The sequence below is a fragment of the Zingiber officinale genome, chromosome 2B, assembly GCF_018446385.1.
Source record: "Zingiber officinale cultivar Zhangliang chromosome 2B, Zo_v1.1, whole genome shotgun sequence".
Taxonomy (NCBI): Eukaryota; Viridiplantae; Streptophyta; class Magnoliopsida; order Zingiberales; family Zingiberaceae; genus Zingiber; species Zingiber officinale.
This window is the reverse complement of record NC_055989.1, coordinates 10,658,116-10,675,715: the sequence shown is the minus strand read 5'-3', so window position 1 is coordinate 10,675,715 and position 17,600 is coordinate 10,658,116. Positions and strand designations below refer to the sequence as shown.

The 17,600-nt window shown below is 34.0% G+C and overlaps 1 protein-coding gene across 1 annotated transcript; it reads left to right on the top strand.

Annotated features, from left to right (window-relative positions):
- The first annotated feature begins 800 nt into the window (after positions 1–800).
- LOC122045271 (sterol 3-beta-glucosyltransferase UGT80B1-like) lies at positions 801–17,227 on the top strand. The gene is made up of 14 exons (XM_042605413.1): positions 801–1,177; positions 1,956–2,107; positions 2,441–2,683; positions 3,493–3,604; positions 5,111–5,281; positions 6,409–6,472; positions 7,104–7,161; positions 7,231–7,408; positions 8,242–8,372; positions 9,751–9,853; positions 13,435–13,511; positions 15,943–15,990; positions 16,545–16,694; positions 16,897–17,227. Exons 1-14 carry the CDS (start codon positions 940–942, stop codon positions 17,083–17,085), a joined length of 1,914 nt encoding a protein of 637 aa, XP_042461347.1. The 5' UTR covers positions 801–939; the 3' UTR covers positions 17,086–17,227.
- Positions 17,228–17,600: the final 373 nt, after the last annotated feature.

The window sequence follows — 17,600 nt, the reverse complement described above, 5'->3', positions numbered from 1 at the left end:
ATAAAATTGTAGTTGCTACAATTATGAAGGGTAGTGGTAAAAAATTTAATACATGTGATAAGAATTTGAACATAGCTGTGACATTTAATACATGAATAGTATGAGGTTCTTTTTGATAAAAATTAAAAAGGGATACTTTGCGATGATTTCAAAAATTAAGGGCAATCTTTTAACTTTTGATTTTTGTCCTGGAAGTTTTCACTTTGTTCTTATTTTGCAACACTAATGAGGGATAGCTTAGATCATATTTAAACATACACCTCAGTCATCCCCATAATGTCTTATTTTTCAAATGTATTGAATGATTATCCCATTTAAAAACTCAAAAAAAAAGCCTGTGCCTCTCGTTCCACCGCATCCTCCTTGCTAAGTGCCTTTTGAATCAAGATAACAAAACCGCATCATTTTGGCATTTTAAAAATAAGAGGGTTGACTCTGAAATGCACATCCAAAAATTTATCATACATTTTTTTTTTTTGGGGGTTGTTGTTTATTTAGGTTTTCAACTTATTGAGTTACTTAATTTTAAATATAATTGATCTGGTAAAATTTTTAATAAATTTAAGAAACGCAAATAAATTATGACGGACGGTTCAATATCAAGAATAGTTTGAATACCACAAATATATGATATATTTTAAGAGAAATTTGAACCATCATTATAAACTAGTATCTATTTTTTAATGGAAATATTATTATTTTTCTTAATTAAAAAAAAATTATTCACAATCTGCTGCCACGCAAACTGCCAGTCAAACCGCAGATCAGCGTGTTTTATATACCTGATCCCAACCCAGTGGTCTTTCGCTTGACCTCTATTGTATTTTGGAGATCCTCTTCCAGGCTTCGTGAAGCCTCGGCGGTCAGATCTGCCGGGGTTCGCTGTGAATCCGGTGCGTTTCGGAAGTCTGAATCTTCTGGCTTTATCGCGGTCAAGAAATGGGGAATGGGGCAGTGGCTTTGGGGTTGGAAGATAGAGAAGTGATTGATAGTGAGCATCCGGCGACGCTTGCTTCGCCAATTGCTGGCGGCGAAGTTTGCGGCGAGGGGGGCTGCGGGGAAGGGCCCGGTACTTCTTCCGATGTAGACGATGGAGCTAGCGATTCTTCAGGCAAATCTTTGGACCTTTATGCCTCCGACTTATGGGTCACTCGCTCTTGGACATCGTCTCAGCTAGGTTAGTTTTCTGTCTGGTATTTTTCGGATTGCCTTTCCCATCCTTGTTCGTGATACTGTGTGTGGATTGTGGAAGTAGCTACTTGAAGTCTGCAAACGTTGTGCGTGAACCAAATTTGGGAACCTTTTCCCTCCTCTTGGGCGAAACAAAAGTAGGACTTGAACAGTACTCCATTTTTTTTTCTTCTATCTTTATGTTTGTAAAGAAAACCTTCATCCACCAGTTTCGATCCGTTCCTTACGCTCCTCTCTATTTTATGCCCGAGTAAACAGGCCCTACGTAGTGTCAACATGCCCCTTGCATAATCGTCTGTGTAAGTACATAAATTCACAAAAATATCTTCAAGCTTTAAAAGGTATTTACATTTTTCTTGTTGGTGTCATAGAGGCCATCTTGAACAACAAGGTCGTCAGGATTGATAACCTACCTAGGAATGGAGGTTCATAGATTCAGATCATATGATTTAAACATAAAATCTGAATGATAATGCAATAGTTGAAAAGATTCTTCTACTTAGGAGTAAAAGGAATCTTATACAATTGTAAACTTTCCCAAATAATATGACACAACAGAAAATTATTTATTATGGTACATGTCAATCAGTAAAATGTGCAATTGAGATCCTATGTGGGAATGATAAACATATATAGAATTGGATCGGATCTTAAGATCCTATCCCAATCCAGATCCTACTTTAAATGTTGATACCTATTCATGTGCTTTTCTTACATTTAGAACGTTGTTGGAAGCTTATCTTTTGTAATTGTTGAATTTTCAGGGTTGGAGTATTGTGGTGCTGAACAATTGAGGTCTAATAGCTGCAGTTTGTTGTTTAAAGGGCCCGAGCTTACTTTGCCTAGGTCAAAACTACAAAGAAAAGAGATTCCGAAGTATGACTTGAAATTGGACAGGCTGTCAGAGAGAGAAAAGGTAGATATCTACCAAATGATGTATCTATTCATTTCAATAATAATTGTTTGATCATTTTTTACATCTACCAAAATGCTCACATGCTTTTGTTGGAGTGCTTGGCGTGCTTATGTTTATTGACTAGTTGCACAGGGACAGTATTAGAGTTAATTGTTGTTTTAAATCATACTCCATTATCAGTACCTCTGTCCATCTTCTGATTGGTTCTGGTTTCTTATTCTTTCAAATGCCTTGGGTTTAACAACCTGCAAAAATTCTATGTTCTACACTTTTGTTTTGATGCCTTTATTTCTGTTTGGTTTCCTATCTAATTCTTTGTTCCACTCTTTTCAGCAAAAGATAATTGAAGATCTAATAAGGATCCAGAATGATGGTACAGTGGAGGTAGATGTTACCCGAACTGCTCCTGTAGCATCAGAACTTCTGGAGTTTGATGGTTTTGATTCTGCACCAGAAGATGTCGAAGGGAATGCTTCTCAGATCAGAAAATCAATTCCGAGACTAATGATAGCAATGCTTGTAGTTGGAACAAGAGGAGATGTGCAACCTTTTATAGCTTTTGCAAAGAAGCTTCAGGCAAGTAAACACAAAAGGAACCTTTTGAAGGTTAATGTTGCCAATTTATAGTATACTTTTCTTGAATATAGATGTGGTTTTAGAACATTCAGAAACAACCTCTTGCAAAGCAGGTAAGGTTGTGTATGATAGACTCTTCCCGGGACTCCGCATTGGCGGGAGCTTCGTGCATCGAGCTGTCCTTTAGATGTAGTTTTAGAACATTCCTTTGTGAAAGTATATGTTTGTTATGAAATATCATGAGAAAGCTAGAAAATTCAAATGTATCTATTGCTTTTTTTAGGAGCTTCATGTTCATATATATCATTTTCTGCAAACTCTGTATGGTTCTCTGACAAAATTTAGGATTCCTTATCTATCTCAATCGTTTATAAGATTGACTCTGGCATTCCCATTCTAACAAATCAGTGTGTATAAACTTTCTTTTAGTGGAGAAGTTGTGTTCCAGAGTAGAATAAACAAACCAAAAAATATGGGTTGCTGCAGTTTTCAGCAAGTGGTTGTTAATAATTTATGATTTCCAACTATCTTCAGTGTTCAGAGTATTTCAATTTGATATTTACCAATTTAATTCAAAGAACAAAAAAACAATAGTTAGAATATTAAGTACAAAAACAAAAAGAGATTTAGATTTTAGATATCTTTTAAAATAAAGGACATTGCTACCTTCTGAAAATAACCTCTTGCAAAGGAACTTTTATTCCTGTCTTTTATTTGGAGAGAAGTTATGTAGTTACATTTCTTTATGTTGATTATTTTGTGCCTTTCTATTTCGTAGTCCCTTGACAAAAACCTGACTGTTTCTCCAGGAGTTTGGTCATCATGTTAGATTGGCAACTCATGTGAACTTCTGTAGTTTTGTAAGATCATTTGGTCTGGAATTTTATCCTTTGGGTGGCAATCCACGAGTAATGGCTGGATGTAAGTATCAAAGATTTAGTTAATCAGAATATACATATTTTGGCTTGTGTTCACCTTAAGAGTCATCATTTTTCACACTTGGATTTTCTTTTGTTAAATTCTAATTTCCATGCTTTGGTGACTACAGTTTAATATAAGCACATCTTCTTATAATAATAAGTCTTAATAGCAATGGACTCAAATATCATTATGTACGTGCTATTTATCTTCAATGGTTGGCAGGATACACAATTGATCAAGTTTTCTGAAATTTGCAAGGAAAGCCACATGCAATCAGACTGGTTAAGTAGTTCTAAGAGGACATAAGAATACAGTGGGCATTTATTGGCTAATCACACTACAATGAAGATTAAAATGTAGGCATTTTCTATGCAAATAAATTTTATATATTACAAATATTGCTTGCAAACTAATGAAATCTGTATTTGAATAAAAAAATATAATCAGTTATCGTCATGATTATTGAATTCTAATATTCATCATAGCTTCAAGTGATTGTACCCATTCTGATCACTGATGGATACCCATACTGATTATGAGCCTCTATCTGTTGATATTTGAACAGGTATCACTCTTTGGAATTGGGTGCATATACTCTCCCCTACACAGTAGTGGGCTTCACAAATTGGGGATGTGGTTGATGCGTAGAAAATCAGTCTTCTATATGACATAGCTCACATAATTATGTGGTTTGTTAGGAGAGACTCTGGGATATAAATGACACTCAAATTAAGCAAGACAAACTTCGCAAGTTAGAACTATTATCCAATAAAAAAACTTGTTAGGTTCTCAAAGGAAATAGTACAGGCAATAGGGATAGGCTCAATAAGAAACTAAAAAATGCATCAAATCCCTTGCATATACTTTGTATATGATATTAAGTTGTTCTTTAGAGTGATATCTATAGCGAATGCAGACATACATAGATATTTGATGACTGTTATAACAAAAAGAAATTAAAAACAGTGAAGCAGAAATTGAGTAATGAGTGTTTACTGTTTGACAGACAAGTGAACCAGCAAGCTTATGTTCCAGTCTTAGTCTAGTTTCTTACTATACATTACCTATTACAATTACTATAATTCTAAAATACATCTAACATGTTTTCTACAGGTTGTATGCTTTATCTTGTATAGGCTTATAGATTCTTTCCATCTGGCCTAATTTATTTCAACATTAAGGGCTCAATTACTTGAAAGGAAGATATAAAGGAAAAAAGGGAAAGCATCACAAAATATCATGGGGAACTCTATCATTTGTCGACTTTTTTTTATTACTTGTCCTCATCTCCCTTGTATCTTCCATCTAAGTATCCAGACCCTAAATATCAAGTATTTAACATAAGTTTAAACATTGGACACAACTTGATACTTTAGCCACACACGATTTGCATTACTGAGCATTTCAATCTGTACAGGACTTGGTTTAATATTCCATTGCCTACTTGCAAAGGATAATAAGTTACAGATCTGTCAAATTGATATTTCAGAATGTTTACAAATACAGATATGGCACGAAACAAGGGTTTTATATTATCAGGACCTGGAGAAATTAATGTTCAAAGGAAACAACTGAAGGAGATAATTGATTCTCTACTCCCAGCATGCACAGAACCTGATTTGGTTACTGGGATGCCTTTTAGAGCACAAGCAATTATTGCAAATCCTCCTGCTTATGGTAAGATATGTACATTGATTATTAGTCTACATGCTGAGCTTGAACTTTGATTAATAATTTAGTAACACTAGAAAGTGGGTTATCTTAGATGGTTAGCATCCAGATGACCCAGTAAAAGCATTACAGAACTCTGTCATGTTTGAAGGCAGTCTTCTATGTTACTCATAATGAATCATAAATCATAATTTGTTTTGGTTAGGAACAAGTATGTCTCTTCTATTTCCTTTCTTCTCTTATGATTTCTCTTATCCTCTTCTCTTTGTTTTCCTCCCCCTCTTGTTCAGAGCTACTCACACCATCCTGTACTAACACCCTATCTCTTTCTGTCCAACCCAATCCTGGTGCCAAAATGAGATTGTAGACCTTGCGGCATGCATGCAGAAGTCTATCGCATTTTTTAGAATGGCCAAGTATGAAATAGTTAATTGACTTAGTTAGGAGACAAGGGATGAGCCATTTGAATTTATCATATAATCTTAATTGTTCTGACATTATTTATCTACTATATATTGGATGTGTTGAATTAGTTAAGAGTGGGGAGATAACACAAAAGCTATATGTATGGATGTGTGTATTTGTATGCTCTCACGCTGGGTTGTAAAATACGAATAAAATAAGCAATTTTAAACACGGAAGAAATCTGTCTCCTCTTCATTGAAGATCATCAATATTCTCATCTTCTGTAGGATTCAAACCTTAGATCTTGCATTCTTAGCCTCAAGCAAAGCTAGTTATTCAATTATTCGAAACTTTCTATAAATGGATATAAATTGATTTTGAAGATCTATTTTCTGAATTTTATGCACTTACTCTAACTGACATCAAACATGTATGAGAAAACTCCCTCTGTTTTCTGCCTTAAGTTTCTTTTGACATGCTTGTTTGTGACACTTGAATAAGAGAGTTCTCTTGGTTGATTCTAAACTTATGCTTTATACAGTTGCACTGCCCTTGAACGTAGACAACGGTAGTGTTATAGTTTCTATCATACATTATGGTTAAAGTGAGGTTATACGTTTTTAACTCTATGGTGCATAATATTAGAATTTGTTGATTTATATAGATCTCAATAGAAAAAAACTGCACAATTTTTTTTTTGTCTCTTTTGATAAAATTCATTCCTACAGGACATTTGCATGTTGCTGAAGCCCTTGGTGTACCTCTCCACATCTTCTTCACAATGCCATGGACGTAAGCTTCCTGCAAAGTTGTTTCCAACTTATTGCTGTTTTCACATGTAGTGCTGTATGCTTCCATAAGCTTTGATTGATTTTCCCATGCTGTTTTAAAATGTTCTTTATGAGGCATCATATTTATATCTAGTGACTGATGCAGTACATGTATTCCTTCCCGTGGCAATTTGCTAGAACTTGTATATAGTAAATGCATGGTGTAATTAGACCACTTGACTACTAGGTAGTTTGCTATCAAAAGATACCAACTAAGATAGAAGATTCTCTATCATGACTGAATTTGTTCTTTGATTCCAAACATTCTATTTATTGTTAAGTTATATGGAGGAAGCAAAATATATAGTAATTTTTGTTGTGCAGTTTCATGAAATATGATGCACTATTGACGGGGGATTTCCATAATTTTCATGTGCAAGTGAAGTTATTGGAGAAGTGCAGTGCTAAAAACACACATCAGGACACCTTCCTGAAAGTTAAACTTTACAGCCCTAGCAGTACAAATAGGAGGCATTGTGTTTGTCTAGGTTCCTAGGTTGCATCCTTCAATAGTTCATGCTTCTGTCTGATAGAGCATAATTTTGTGACTTGATTTTGGAAAGGGATGCACTTACCTTTCTATTTTTAGGCAGGCCAACTAATGAATTCCCACATCCATTTGCTCGTGTGCCTCAGAGTGCAGCATACAGAGTAAGTTTTTTTTGTTACTGTCCAATTTGTGTTGTGGCTTTGTTAATAAATTGTATCTTGTTTATTCAGCTATCTTATCATATTCTGGACTTAATAGTCTGGTGGGGTATAAGGGGATTTATTAATGACTTCAGAAAAAGGAAGTTGAAGTTGCCTCCGATTGCTTACTTCAGTACATATCATGGCTCTATATCACATTTGCCAACAGGATACATGTGGAGTCCCCACCTTGTACCTAAGCCAAGTGGTAAGTTGGTGTTGTCTGGTAATTTGAGTATTTACTCAAATTTTAATTACTTATTCTATTTCAGGGTTTATGCTATAGTGACTAGAACTATCTTGACATCATTACCATCTGCATGAATATCTATGTACTACTGAAATTAAAAGTATGCATCCTAAGTGCAACTACTAATGTTCTGTCAGGATCTATGATCTTAATTCTTTTGGAACAAGAATTTATCTTCAATATCTCCTATCGTTTAGCTAAATTGTTGGGTTTACTGATGTAGATAGGCTACTCTCATTTATGATCCATGTTCCTTGCAGTGACCATAAAAGTATGCTCTCAGCTATCAACAAATTATTGTTATGTACATCTCGACAAAAGACGTTTATTAGTTCAGTGAAAAATTGTCTCTTGTTTAAGGATGTACAAATTGATTTGTTTCATTGTTTAGTTGAGGTCTACTTTGTAGGCAATCATAAGATAACTCTCTTCTCTTGTCTCTAATGTATAGGATTCAGAGCTTCTTAGTCAGAAATGACTTTAACTAACTTAGTTTTTGGATTTTTGATTGTTTCTACCCATTGCTAATGTTAGATTAATTTATCTCAGAATCAAATTGGCCAACTTTGATAATAAGGGCAATGCTATTCTTCCACTTGATTGCTAATGGCTGATTGTGACAAATTGGATCTTATCCTTGTGATTGAATCTATGAAGCTATTCTTCCTTTTTTGTTTTAGTTATCTCCTGCTAAAATTTCCATTCTTATGAATTGTTTAAAGGTGAATTGTCTCTGTATATTTGCTAATAGAACATGAACCAAATACATAACCATTTTCCACCTTTGTCAGATTGGGGTGCATTAGTTGATGTTGTTGGTTTCTGTTTCTTGAACAATGGAATTAAGTATCAACCAAAAAAGGACTTTCAACAATGGCTTCAACAGGGTCCAAAGCCCATATACATTGGTTTTGGCAGTGTGGTAGTCCTCTTTATCTCATGTAGTATGTCTGTTGGACTATTTCACTTGTTTCTTTTCTATTCTTTTTTTTATCTGTGTACACTAGGGCTTTCTTATTACAACATTTATGACATGGGTAATCACTTTAGTTAGGATTATACAGTTCGAGTAACATGGAGTTTAAAGGCCTAAGCATATATTGTTTTTATGATACTATTACACGATGGGAAATCGTAAGAAAACAAGCATATTACTTCGTAGACATTTTCCCATTCCTGTGATCTGAAATTTAGCACGGTGGTTATAACAGTAAAAGTGTGATGGACAATTGAAACTAACCGTGCTTGCAATTGCTTGTGATCCAGAATTTGTTACACTGTAAGTATGAGCCTGACATGTTCCTCACTTAGCAATTAAATTTCTGAAAAATATAATACTGTGTAAACATGGGCCTGTGTTAAGTAATTATTTTATTAATTTTCTTCATTTCTGTTGATGCTAAGTTAATACCAAGGTTTTAAAAAGTATATACAAATGTTATTGCAAAGTGCGTGTGTGGTATTAACAATGCATAAAAGGCTTACAATAAGTATATTGATTGATATACCCAATTCATGCTTCCACATAGAAAAAGATATATGGCAATCATACAAAAAAATACATAAAATGTAACAATCAATACTGTTTAACAATGTAAAAGTAGATATGTATATGTAAGTAGCACGCATATCATCACTATCTAGAGCAATGCTACTCGGGTTCAAATACTTGTATTCAACATGAATGCAAATCTAAGTCTCAACTCTTTCAAAGAATTTTACACGTGATCAACAGAATGTTTTTTACTCGGAGTGTCGGGTTTATCTATCATGGGTAAAGAGTGGTTCATGAAGAGTCCAAGTAATAGAGATCAAAACTGAATCTCTTGTAAAACAAGTGTTCAACAAAATAGGGTAACCATTTTTTCCCCTTTTTTTGTTTTGAAAACATTATGCGGCCTCTTTCAAATCTACCTAGGTGCTGCTTTTTAACGTCAACATAGAAGTGCTAAAAATCAAATTACATCTTCAGCTTAGGGCTATAACAAAACTCACTTATTTACATGTTCTTTCATATTTTTCATACTAATGACTCGTCTACGTTAAAATGAAACTCAAGCATATATCTAGGAAGGCTCATTCTTGGTTTCGCTCATTCTTGGTTTCTGACGGTGAATAAATTTAATTCCCATTTCAAAATATTTTTCTTGTTCTCTGGTATCTAGTTATCATACTGCAACATCATGAAATCTTCATATTTATTTTCTGCAAGGATGATATATCTTATTCATCATTCTAGTTTGATGTCTTGATTTAAGTTGTATTCGATGAAATATTTATGCTTTTTATTTTTCTGCTAGCCTCTTGAAGATGCAAGGAAGACAACGACTATCATTTTAGAAGCACTAAAATATGCGGGACAAAGGGGGATCATTAGCCGTGGATGGGGAGACCTTGGATGCTGTATGTACTTTATATTATAGTTTACTACAGACATTGAAATTTGCTGGAATTTATGAATAAGTTAAATGATCATATCATGCAGTTTCCTTGATATTTTGTTCCTCTTTTTTCCAATATTCAGATAATAGTCAAACTCAATTAAGTTACATAAAATTCATTATTTCAAATATTATTGAAATACTTATTTACTTCTTTTGGTGAAAGAAACTATGAATATAATTAGTGTATATGCACTACAAGTAGGATTAGATTAAACTACCAAATTAAGGTTTTGGGACGACTTAAATGAAATAATACAAAACATTCTACCAAATAAAATGTTTTTAATAGGAGGTGATTTAAATGAACATGTCGGAGTAAAAAATGAGGAATATGAGAGGGTACATGGGGGTTATAGGTTTGGAACGAGAAATGAGGAAGGGAAAACTATACTAGATTTTGCGATAGGATATGACCTTATATTAGCTAATACACTTTTTAAGAAAAGAGAAGAACACTTAGTCACGTTGAAAAGTGGGAATAATAAATCGCAAATTGACTTATGGTTAGGAAGAATGATAGAAATATTTGTAAAGATTGCGAGGTTATTCCTAGAGAAAGCTCAACTACCCAACCTAGGTTAGTAGTGTTAGATATACGCTTCAAACATAGTATCAATAGAAAGAAAATATATACGACTCTTAGAATTAAGTGGTGGAATTTAAAAGATGGGAAGCAAAATATATTTAAGGAGAAGGTAGAAGTACAAGCATTAGGTGAAATATACGATGATTCTAATACGACATGGGATAAAATGATATCAAAGTTGAAAATAATAGCTAAGAGTGTACTCGGTGAGTCAAAGGGACATGCACCATTAAGTACAAGAGAAAGTGAAGGAAAAATGAATAACTTATAAGGAATTATATATTTATAAGAATGAGAAAAACTTAAATATACAATAGCCAAAAAAAGAAACTAAGAGAGTAGTGAATGAAACAAAAAAAAATGAAATTTTTGAACGATTATATCAAAAGTTGGATACAAAAGGAGAAATATACATTTATAGAATAGCTAAAGTGAGAGAAAGGAAGACAAGAGATTTTATCCATATAAAATGTATTAAAGATGAATGTAAAAGGGTAGTAGTAAACGATGGAGAAATAAAAGAGCGGTGGAAGATGTATTTTCATCAACTTTTTAATGAAGGTTTAGGTGACCAACTTAACTTAAGTAATTTAATTAGGTCAAATGAGTATAGAAATTTAAATTTTTATCGTAGAGTTCAAACTTCAGAAGTAGAACAACCTTTAAATTGGATGAATAATGAAAAAGTCATTGAACCAGATGATATTTCGATAGAGGTATGAAAGTGCTTAGGGAAATAGGGTATTGAATAGCTTATAAAATTATTTAACATGATATTGAAAATAAAAAAAAGGTTTAATCAATGTAGGATAAACACTCTAGTTCCCTTATATAAGAATAAGGGAGACGTACAAAATTGTGCAGACTATAGGAGTATTAAACTAATGAGTCATACCATGAAACTTTAGGAAAAAGTAATAGAAAAAAGATTAAGGAAAGAGACCATGGTGATCGAAAATCAATTTGGGTTCATACCTGGAAGGTCGACAATAGAAGCTATACATCTTATTAGACAATTAATTAAAAAATATCGGGATCAAAAATAAGATCTACACATGGTATTCACTTAGAAAAAACTTATGATAGAGTCCCAAGAGAAATTATATGGAGAATTATAGAAAAGAGAGGTGTTAGCGTAACATATATTAAACTAATTAAAGATATGTACGAGAATGTAACAACTAGAGTAAAGACTTCAGATGAAGTAACTGAAGCATTTCCAATAAAGATAGGATTACATCAAGGTTTAGCTCTAAGTCCCTATATTTTTACACTAATTATGGACGAACTCACTGGACACAGTACCGTGGTGCATGTTATTTGAAGATGATATTGTTTTGATAGATGTAACACGTGAAGGAGTAAATGTTAAATTGGAATCTTGAAGGGAAACACTAGAAGGGAAAGGTTTTAGGCTTAGTAGAATAAAGACAAAATATATAGAATTTAAGTTTAGCAATATTAGACATAATGAGACAATTGTTAAAATAGAAGATGACGAGTTGTCCGGAATCGAGAGCTTTAGATATTTAGGATCATTTTTGCAAAATGATAGAGGGATTGACAGAGATGTCTTACATAGAATACAAGCAGGATGGTTGAAATGGAGGAGAGTGTCGGGTGTTTTATGTGACCGTAAAGTACCTCTAAAACTTAAAAGAAAATTCTACAAAATTGTAGTTAGACCTACTATGTTATATGAAGCTGAATGTTGGGTTATGACTCGAGCACATGAGCAGAAGATGAGAGTTGCATAGACGAGGATGTTAAGGTGGATGTGTGGATATACGAGAATGAACAGAATAAGAAATGAGAGCATTAGAGAGAAAGTCAGAGTTGCATCTATTGAGGAAAAAATTTCAAGAGACACGTTTAAGATGATACGGGCATGTACTTAGACGACCAATAAATGCTCCAATTAGGCGATGTGAAACTATGACAAACACGCATATCAAACGAGGAAGAGTTAGACCAAAAAAGACTTAGTTAGCAACAATAAAACAAAATAAAATTTATTTAAGTATAGATGATGATATAGTAGGAGATAGAGTTTAATGGCGTAAAAGGATCCATATAGCTAACCCCACCTAGTTGGATAAGGCTTGGTTTTTATTGTTGTTGTTGTTGTATTTACTTTTTTTGGGTTTGTGTCACAGGTGCCTGGTATTGGCACTGGTCAGTTGCTTCTGAGTAGTTGAATATTGTGCTCTAAATATCTGATTTCTTGCATGGTTTAAAATTTTGTTGCGCTGCAGTATAGGTGACACGATTCTCTGTAGACCAAAATCATTAAATGGCCATTCTAAGGCAGCATTGATACAACGGCAATCTCAGTTAGCTGTGCATAAATGAGGTTGGGAATATTCAGGAGTTAGAAGAAGCTATCATCGCTTCTTCCTCTTCTTTTCCTCCTTTTCTTATTGATGAATCAGAACAACTATAAGAGATGCCATCATAATCAGTCCACTCTTTGCAGTCAGAAGATGTGATTGCCCTGCACTGCCACTTGCTTTATTGTCTCCCTTGCAGAGATCATGGTCCACAGCGAAGTAATGAAGTAATCAAAAGTAAAAAATAGTTGACCTATATAAGCCCATCGAAGCCTGAGTTATCGTTCTCAATCAACACTTACTCTAGTCCCAAATCATTCTTTGTAATCAATAGAGCTTCCTCCTCTCCATCATTGCACCCCAAGCACGTAGCAAAACTAGTTTCAAAATTGGTTCTAGAACATTGATTTTATGTATCGTTCACTGTGATTTTTTACTTTGCAGGAACTTTTCTTGTTAGTGCATATCAATTACTACTAAATAATTCATTTGTCATTTAAATATGTAATTTTAATTTGTATCATGTTAATGCTGCATCTGAAGAATAAGTGTTTTGGCTTTCTTTTTCAAGTCATGTTATTAAATTCATTCCTGCAGTCGAATGATTTCGTCTTACTAATGCAGTCGATGAAGTCCCCACTGATGTCTATCTTCTTGGAGATTGCCCTCATGATTGGCTATTTCCTTATTGTGCTGCAGTGGTGAGGTTTCTAACTTTATATCTGTTTTATTTTGAATGATTTATGAAATCGTATACAGGTTAATTATTAATGTATACACTTTGATGTAGGGATCTGTATTCTGCAGATGTATTAAGTTGACTTGAACACTTGTTAACTTATGGTGCCATTAATCAAGGGTTATCTTTCTTTAGAATCTTAAAAGACAATCTTGTCACTGTTTTATAATTCTTAGAAAACTATGACATTTGGGGATGTAGAATCATGTTCATAGCGTTTAGACAAATGTTAAGGCCCGATCTTTCAAGGATGAAAAAGGTAGGGATGGAAAAAAAATGGATTTGGAAAATGGGGGGAAATTAGTCAATTTCTCTTGTTTCTTTGAGAAGGAAAAATATGTAGTTAATATTTTCACAAAGGAAAATAATTAACCCTTTTATGCTAAAGACCAATCTAGGCCCAACGGATAGGAAAATGGCTTGTGAGCTTCATGCTCCCAACTCAATTGCCTTCCTCTTCTGTACGCATTCTCAACCCTAAGACAACCATTTGCTACGAGAACATATTCTTCTTTGACAAGGGAAATGGCGATAAGGAAAGGCTTTGTAACAAACAACAAAGGGGAGGGGAGCGATGACGACAAGGAAAAGGTTGATGCGCCAAGAAAAATCATACTTGTGCATGTACGAGCAACCACTACCAACAATGTGGGTTACACGCAGACAAACAATGGAGGGGAAATGAGCGGCAATGACATAACGAGTTATGGTGCCCAATGAAATTGTAACTATGCATGCATGAGTGGATGACTATGACGACGTGGGCTATGCTAATGAATGGTGAAGGGGTTGCAAGCGGCAACAAGGGTCCCTCGTACAATCACGAGATTGAGAGAGAGAAATGAGGGAGAAGGATATGGATAAATGAGGAAATTTGATTATTTTCTAAGAAGTTCATCTACGTAATTATCCATAAAGGGGATAAACTTTTCTGCCCTTTTCCCTTCCTTCCCATGAAACACAACCTAAATGTCTATACCTAACCACTCAACGTTTTTCACTTAGGCTTGGCTTGGCATTATTAGTAGGGTTACAAATGAACTAACTAATCATATTCAAGATAAACATTCTTAACATTAGTACCAGATGAACTTATCAATCACATAAGTGTATGTTAGTTGCAAACAATAATGTTAGTTGATCAGAGTGTAATTAGATTAAATTTGAAGCTTGAATTGCAAAGAAAAAGTTTAGGAACTAAAGGTTTTCAAATAATATATCTAAAATTGAATATATGAAATGTGATTTTGTAATAAGAAAAAAATAATGGAAAATCTATTTAACTAAAAATCCTGTAAGATTTTTAGGAATCTTGGATCCAGTATTCAACAAGGAGAGGTATCGATGAAAATATAAATAATAGGATTAAGAAATGGGTGGTCGAAGTGAAGATAAGCTTTTGTGATCATTGTATCCCATTAGGATTATAGGAAAATTTTGTAAAGCACTGGTATGACCTACCATACCTATGGATTTAGAGGTTCATGTTATTAGGCAGCAACATGGATAAAAAGTTTCGTTAGTGTTGATGAAAAATACTGAGATAGATGTATGGTAGAAAGGCTAAAATATATTTTTGTGAAATACAATGTGGTTCCCATGAATAAAATGAAAGAAAATAAGTTGAAATGTTAGAAATATGTCCAAAGACAACAAATAAAGGATATAGTTTGAAGAGTTGAATTTATGAAAGGTGTAATACTAAGATGGATGAATGAAATTACTAGAAGGGCCAAGATATATTTATGAGAAGCTAAATGTAGTTCCCACAAATAAAATGAGAGAAAAAAAGATGGTAGAAATATGTTCAAAGGCAACCAATAGAGATTATAGTTTGAAGAGTTGAATTTATGAAAGGTGTAAGGAGTAGTCAGAGAGCAAAGAAAACATTAATTAATGTAATAAGAAATAATTTGATTATTCTAAGTAATATTGCCTCACTTATAGCTCAATGAAGCATAAGACTTTGCCTGAGCTTAGACAAACATGGCTTGATAATGTGCACATGTGACATGATGCATGTTATGCAACAAGCTGTTTATATTATAATGTGAATAATTTGCAGTGAACTTTGTACTTGGACATGATTGTTAGGTTAGTGTGTTTGAGACAATGGCCTAAATCCTGCTCCTAATAGCTGTCTTGGGTAATCATTTTCTAGTTTATGAATTGACCAGTGGCAAGATTTATATGGTTGGCCTTGAATAGTGAGATTTATAGTTGGCTGTTGTAAGTGAATCATATTCTTTCAATGTTAACTATCAGAATTTCCACTTTTTTTTCAAAAAAAAAAATTATTGGATGAGACCACTTTTAAGTTGCAGTAGTACGTCAAATGAACATTAAACTTTCTCACTTAGTAACAGCTACTCATTCTGGAATATATGCTCCAGGTTCACCATGGTGGTGCTGGTACTACTGCTTCTGGACTAAGAGCTGGGGTAATTATTTTCTATGAACTTGTGCTAATCTATGCAAGCATTTACGCAAACATATGCATGATCATTAAATCATAAAATCACTATGTTCTTTCCTTCAAGGTTCTCACTTTTTTTTCTTTCAATTTCATTTGCACGTGCTTAAAATTTTAAGTTCTTGATGGATTTTATTCAATATCTATTCGTTTCCCCCTAGGCATGAGAAAAATAACTGATTAAAGGAGGTTAAGACTTTATGGTTTTAATAAAGTGAATACAAATGCAAGGAAGAGGACATAAAGGGATGCGAAGTCTAATTGCTTATCTAGTTTAATATCCATGAATTCTTACTTCTTTAGCAGCAATTCGAGATTATATAATTTATTGCAGATAAATGTGGGCAATAGTGTAGTGCACGCATATCATGCCTCTTGGTATTGCATGAATGATCAGCAGTATAGTTTTGGTTTTGATGTTGCTATGCGGTGAAGAATTTCTAACGTTTTTAGTTTATTGTTGGTGCCTGAGTTGATAATTGACCTGCTGTTTTTAGCTTATGAACAATACCTTTCTGGCAGTGCCCAACCGCAATTATTCCTTTCTTTGGTGATCAATTTTTCTGGGGTGAGAGGATTCATGCAATAGGGGTTGGACCTGCACCGATTCCAATATCCGAGCTCACTGTTGAACGCCTTGCAAATGCAATAAAATTTATGCTTAAACCAGAGGTAAGTAATCTACAATGCCTGAGTTTTTTCATTCTTAATTTTCTATTGCACAAAAGGTGTTACATTTCCAGTCTGTAGAGCCCATCTTATCCAACGTTTGGAACAGTATGGATAATTGCTTCTTGCCATTAAATTGGTATTTTCATCATCGTATTTTCTCCTATTGCCTCCAACAATTTCCTTTTTCGTTTTGTTTATGAAGGTCAAATTGCGTGCTATGGAGTTGGCAAAGCAGATACAGAATGAAGATGGTGTAACTGCTGCAGTAAATGCATTCCACAAAAATTTGCCTCCTGAAATACCAATAACCAATAGCACAGATGAAGAACCTAGAAATCCCATTCAATGGCTGGTTCAGTTCTTGGAGAAATACTTCTGTCTTCCACAATAATTATAGTCATTCCTGAACTTCATCTGTACATATCAGTTCATCTATTTCTTGGTTCTTTGCTAGAATTTGGTTATTTAGTCATCATTTATTTCCTTGTGAATATGGAGGTGAGGGTGATAAAGAAGTTCCTAGTTTTCATTAAGCTTCATAGTGCTTGAGTGATTTGTGCGGTCTGGCTGCTTGTTCAATTTTCGTGTGCATTGATGTGAGAACTGTTACTAATGACTTGAAACAATTCCATTGCTTGATGAGGCTTAGCTGGGTTCATGCGGTGTTATGATTGTTGATGTATAATTCTCTGTATACAGCCTTGGTATGTGATTGTCGAAAATTATTCTTTTGTATTGTTATTATTATTGTTGAAGTAAAAGGGGAAGCCTTCACCCTAGCAACCTTCCAGGGGTATGATTATTGTTACAACTGCTGGGGGATAGGTCAATGTTTAACTTGGTTCAGGCTGCTGCGAATGTTCTTTGCCGTTCATCTTTTTTGTCTTTTAAACATATTCCTGAAGA

Coding starts and splice junctions, on each gene's coding strand:
- LOC122045271 (XM_042605413.1), top strand. CDS start 940: ATGGGGAATGGGGCAGTGGCTTTGGGGTTGGAAGATAGAGAAGTGATT. Junction 1,178..1,955: donor TTGGACATCGTCTCAGCTAG/GTTAGTTTTCTG, acceptor TTGAATTTTCAG/GGTTGGAGTATTGTGGTGCT. Junction 7,409..8,241: donor CCTTGTACCTAAGCCAAGTG/GTAAGTTGGTGT, acceptor CACCTTTGTCAG/ATTGGGGTGCATTAGTTGAT.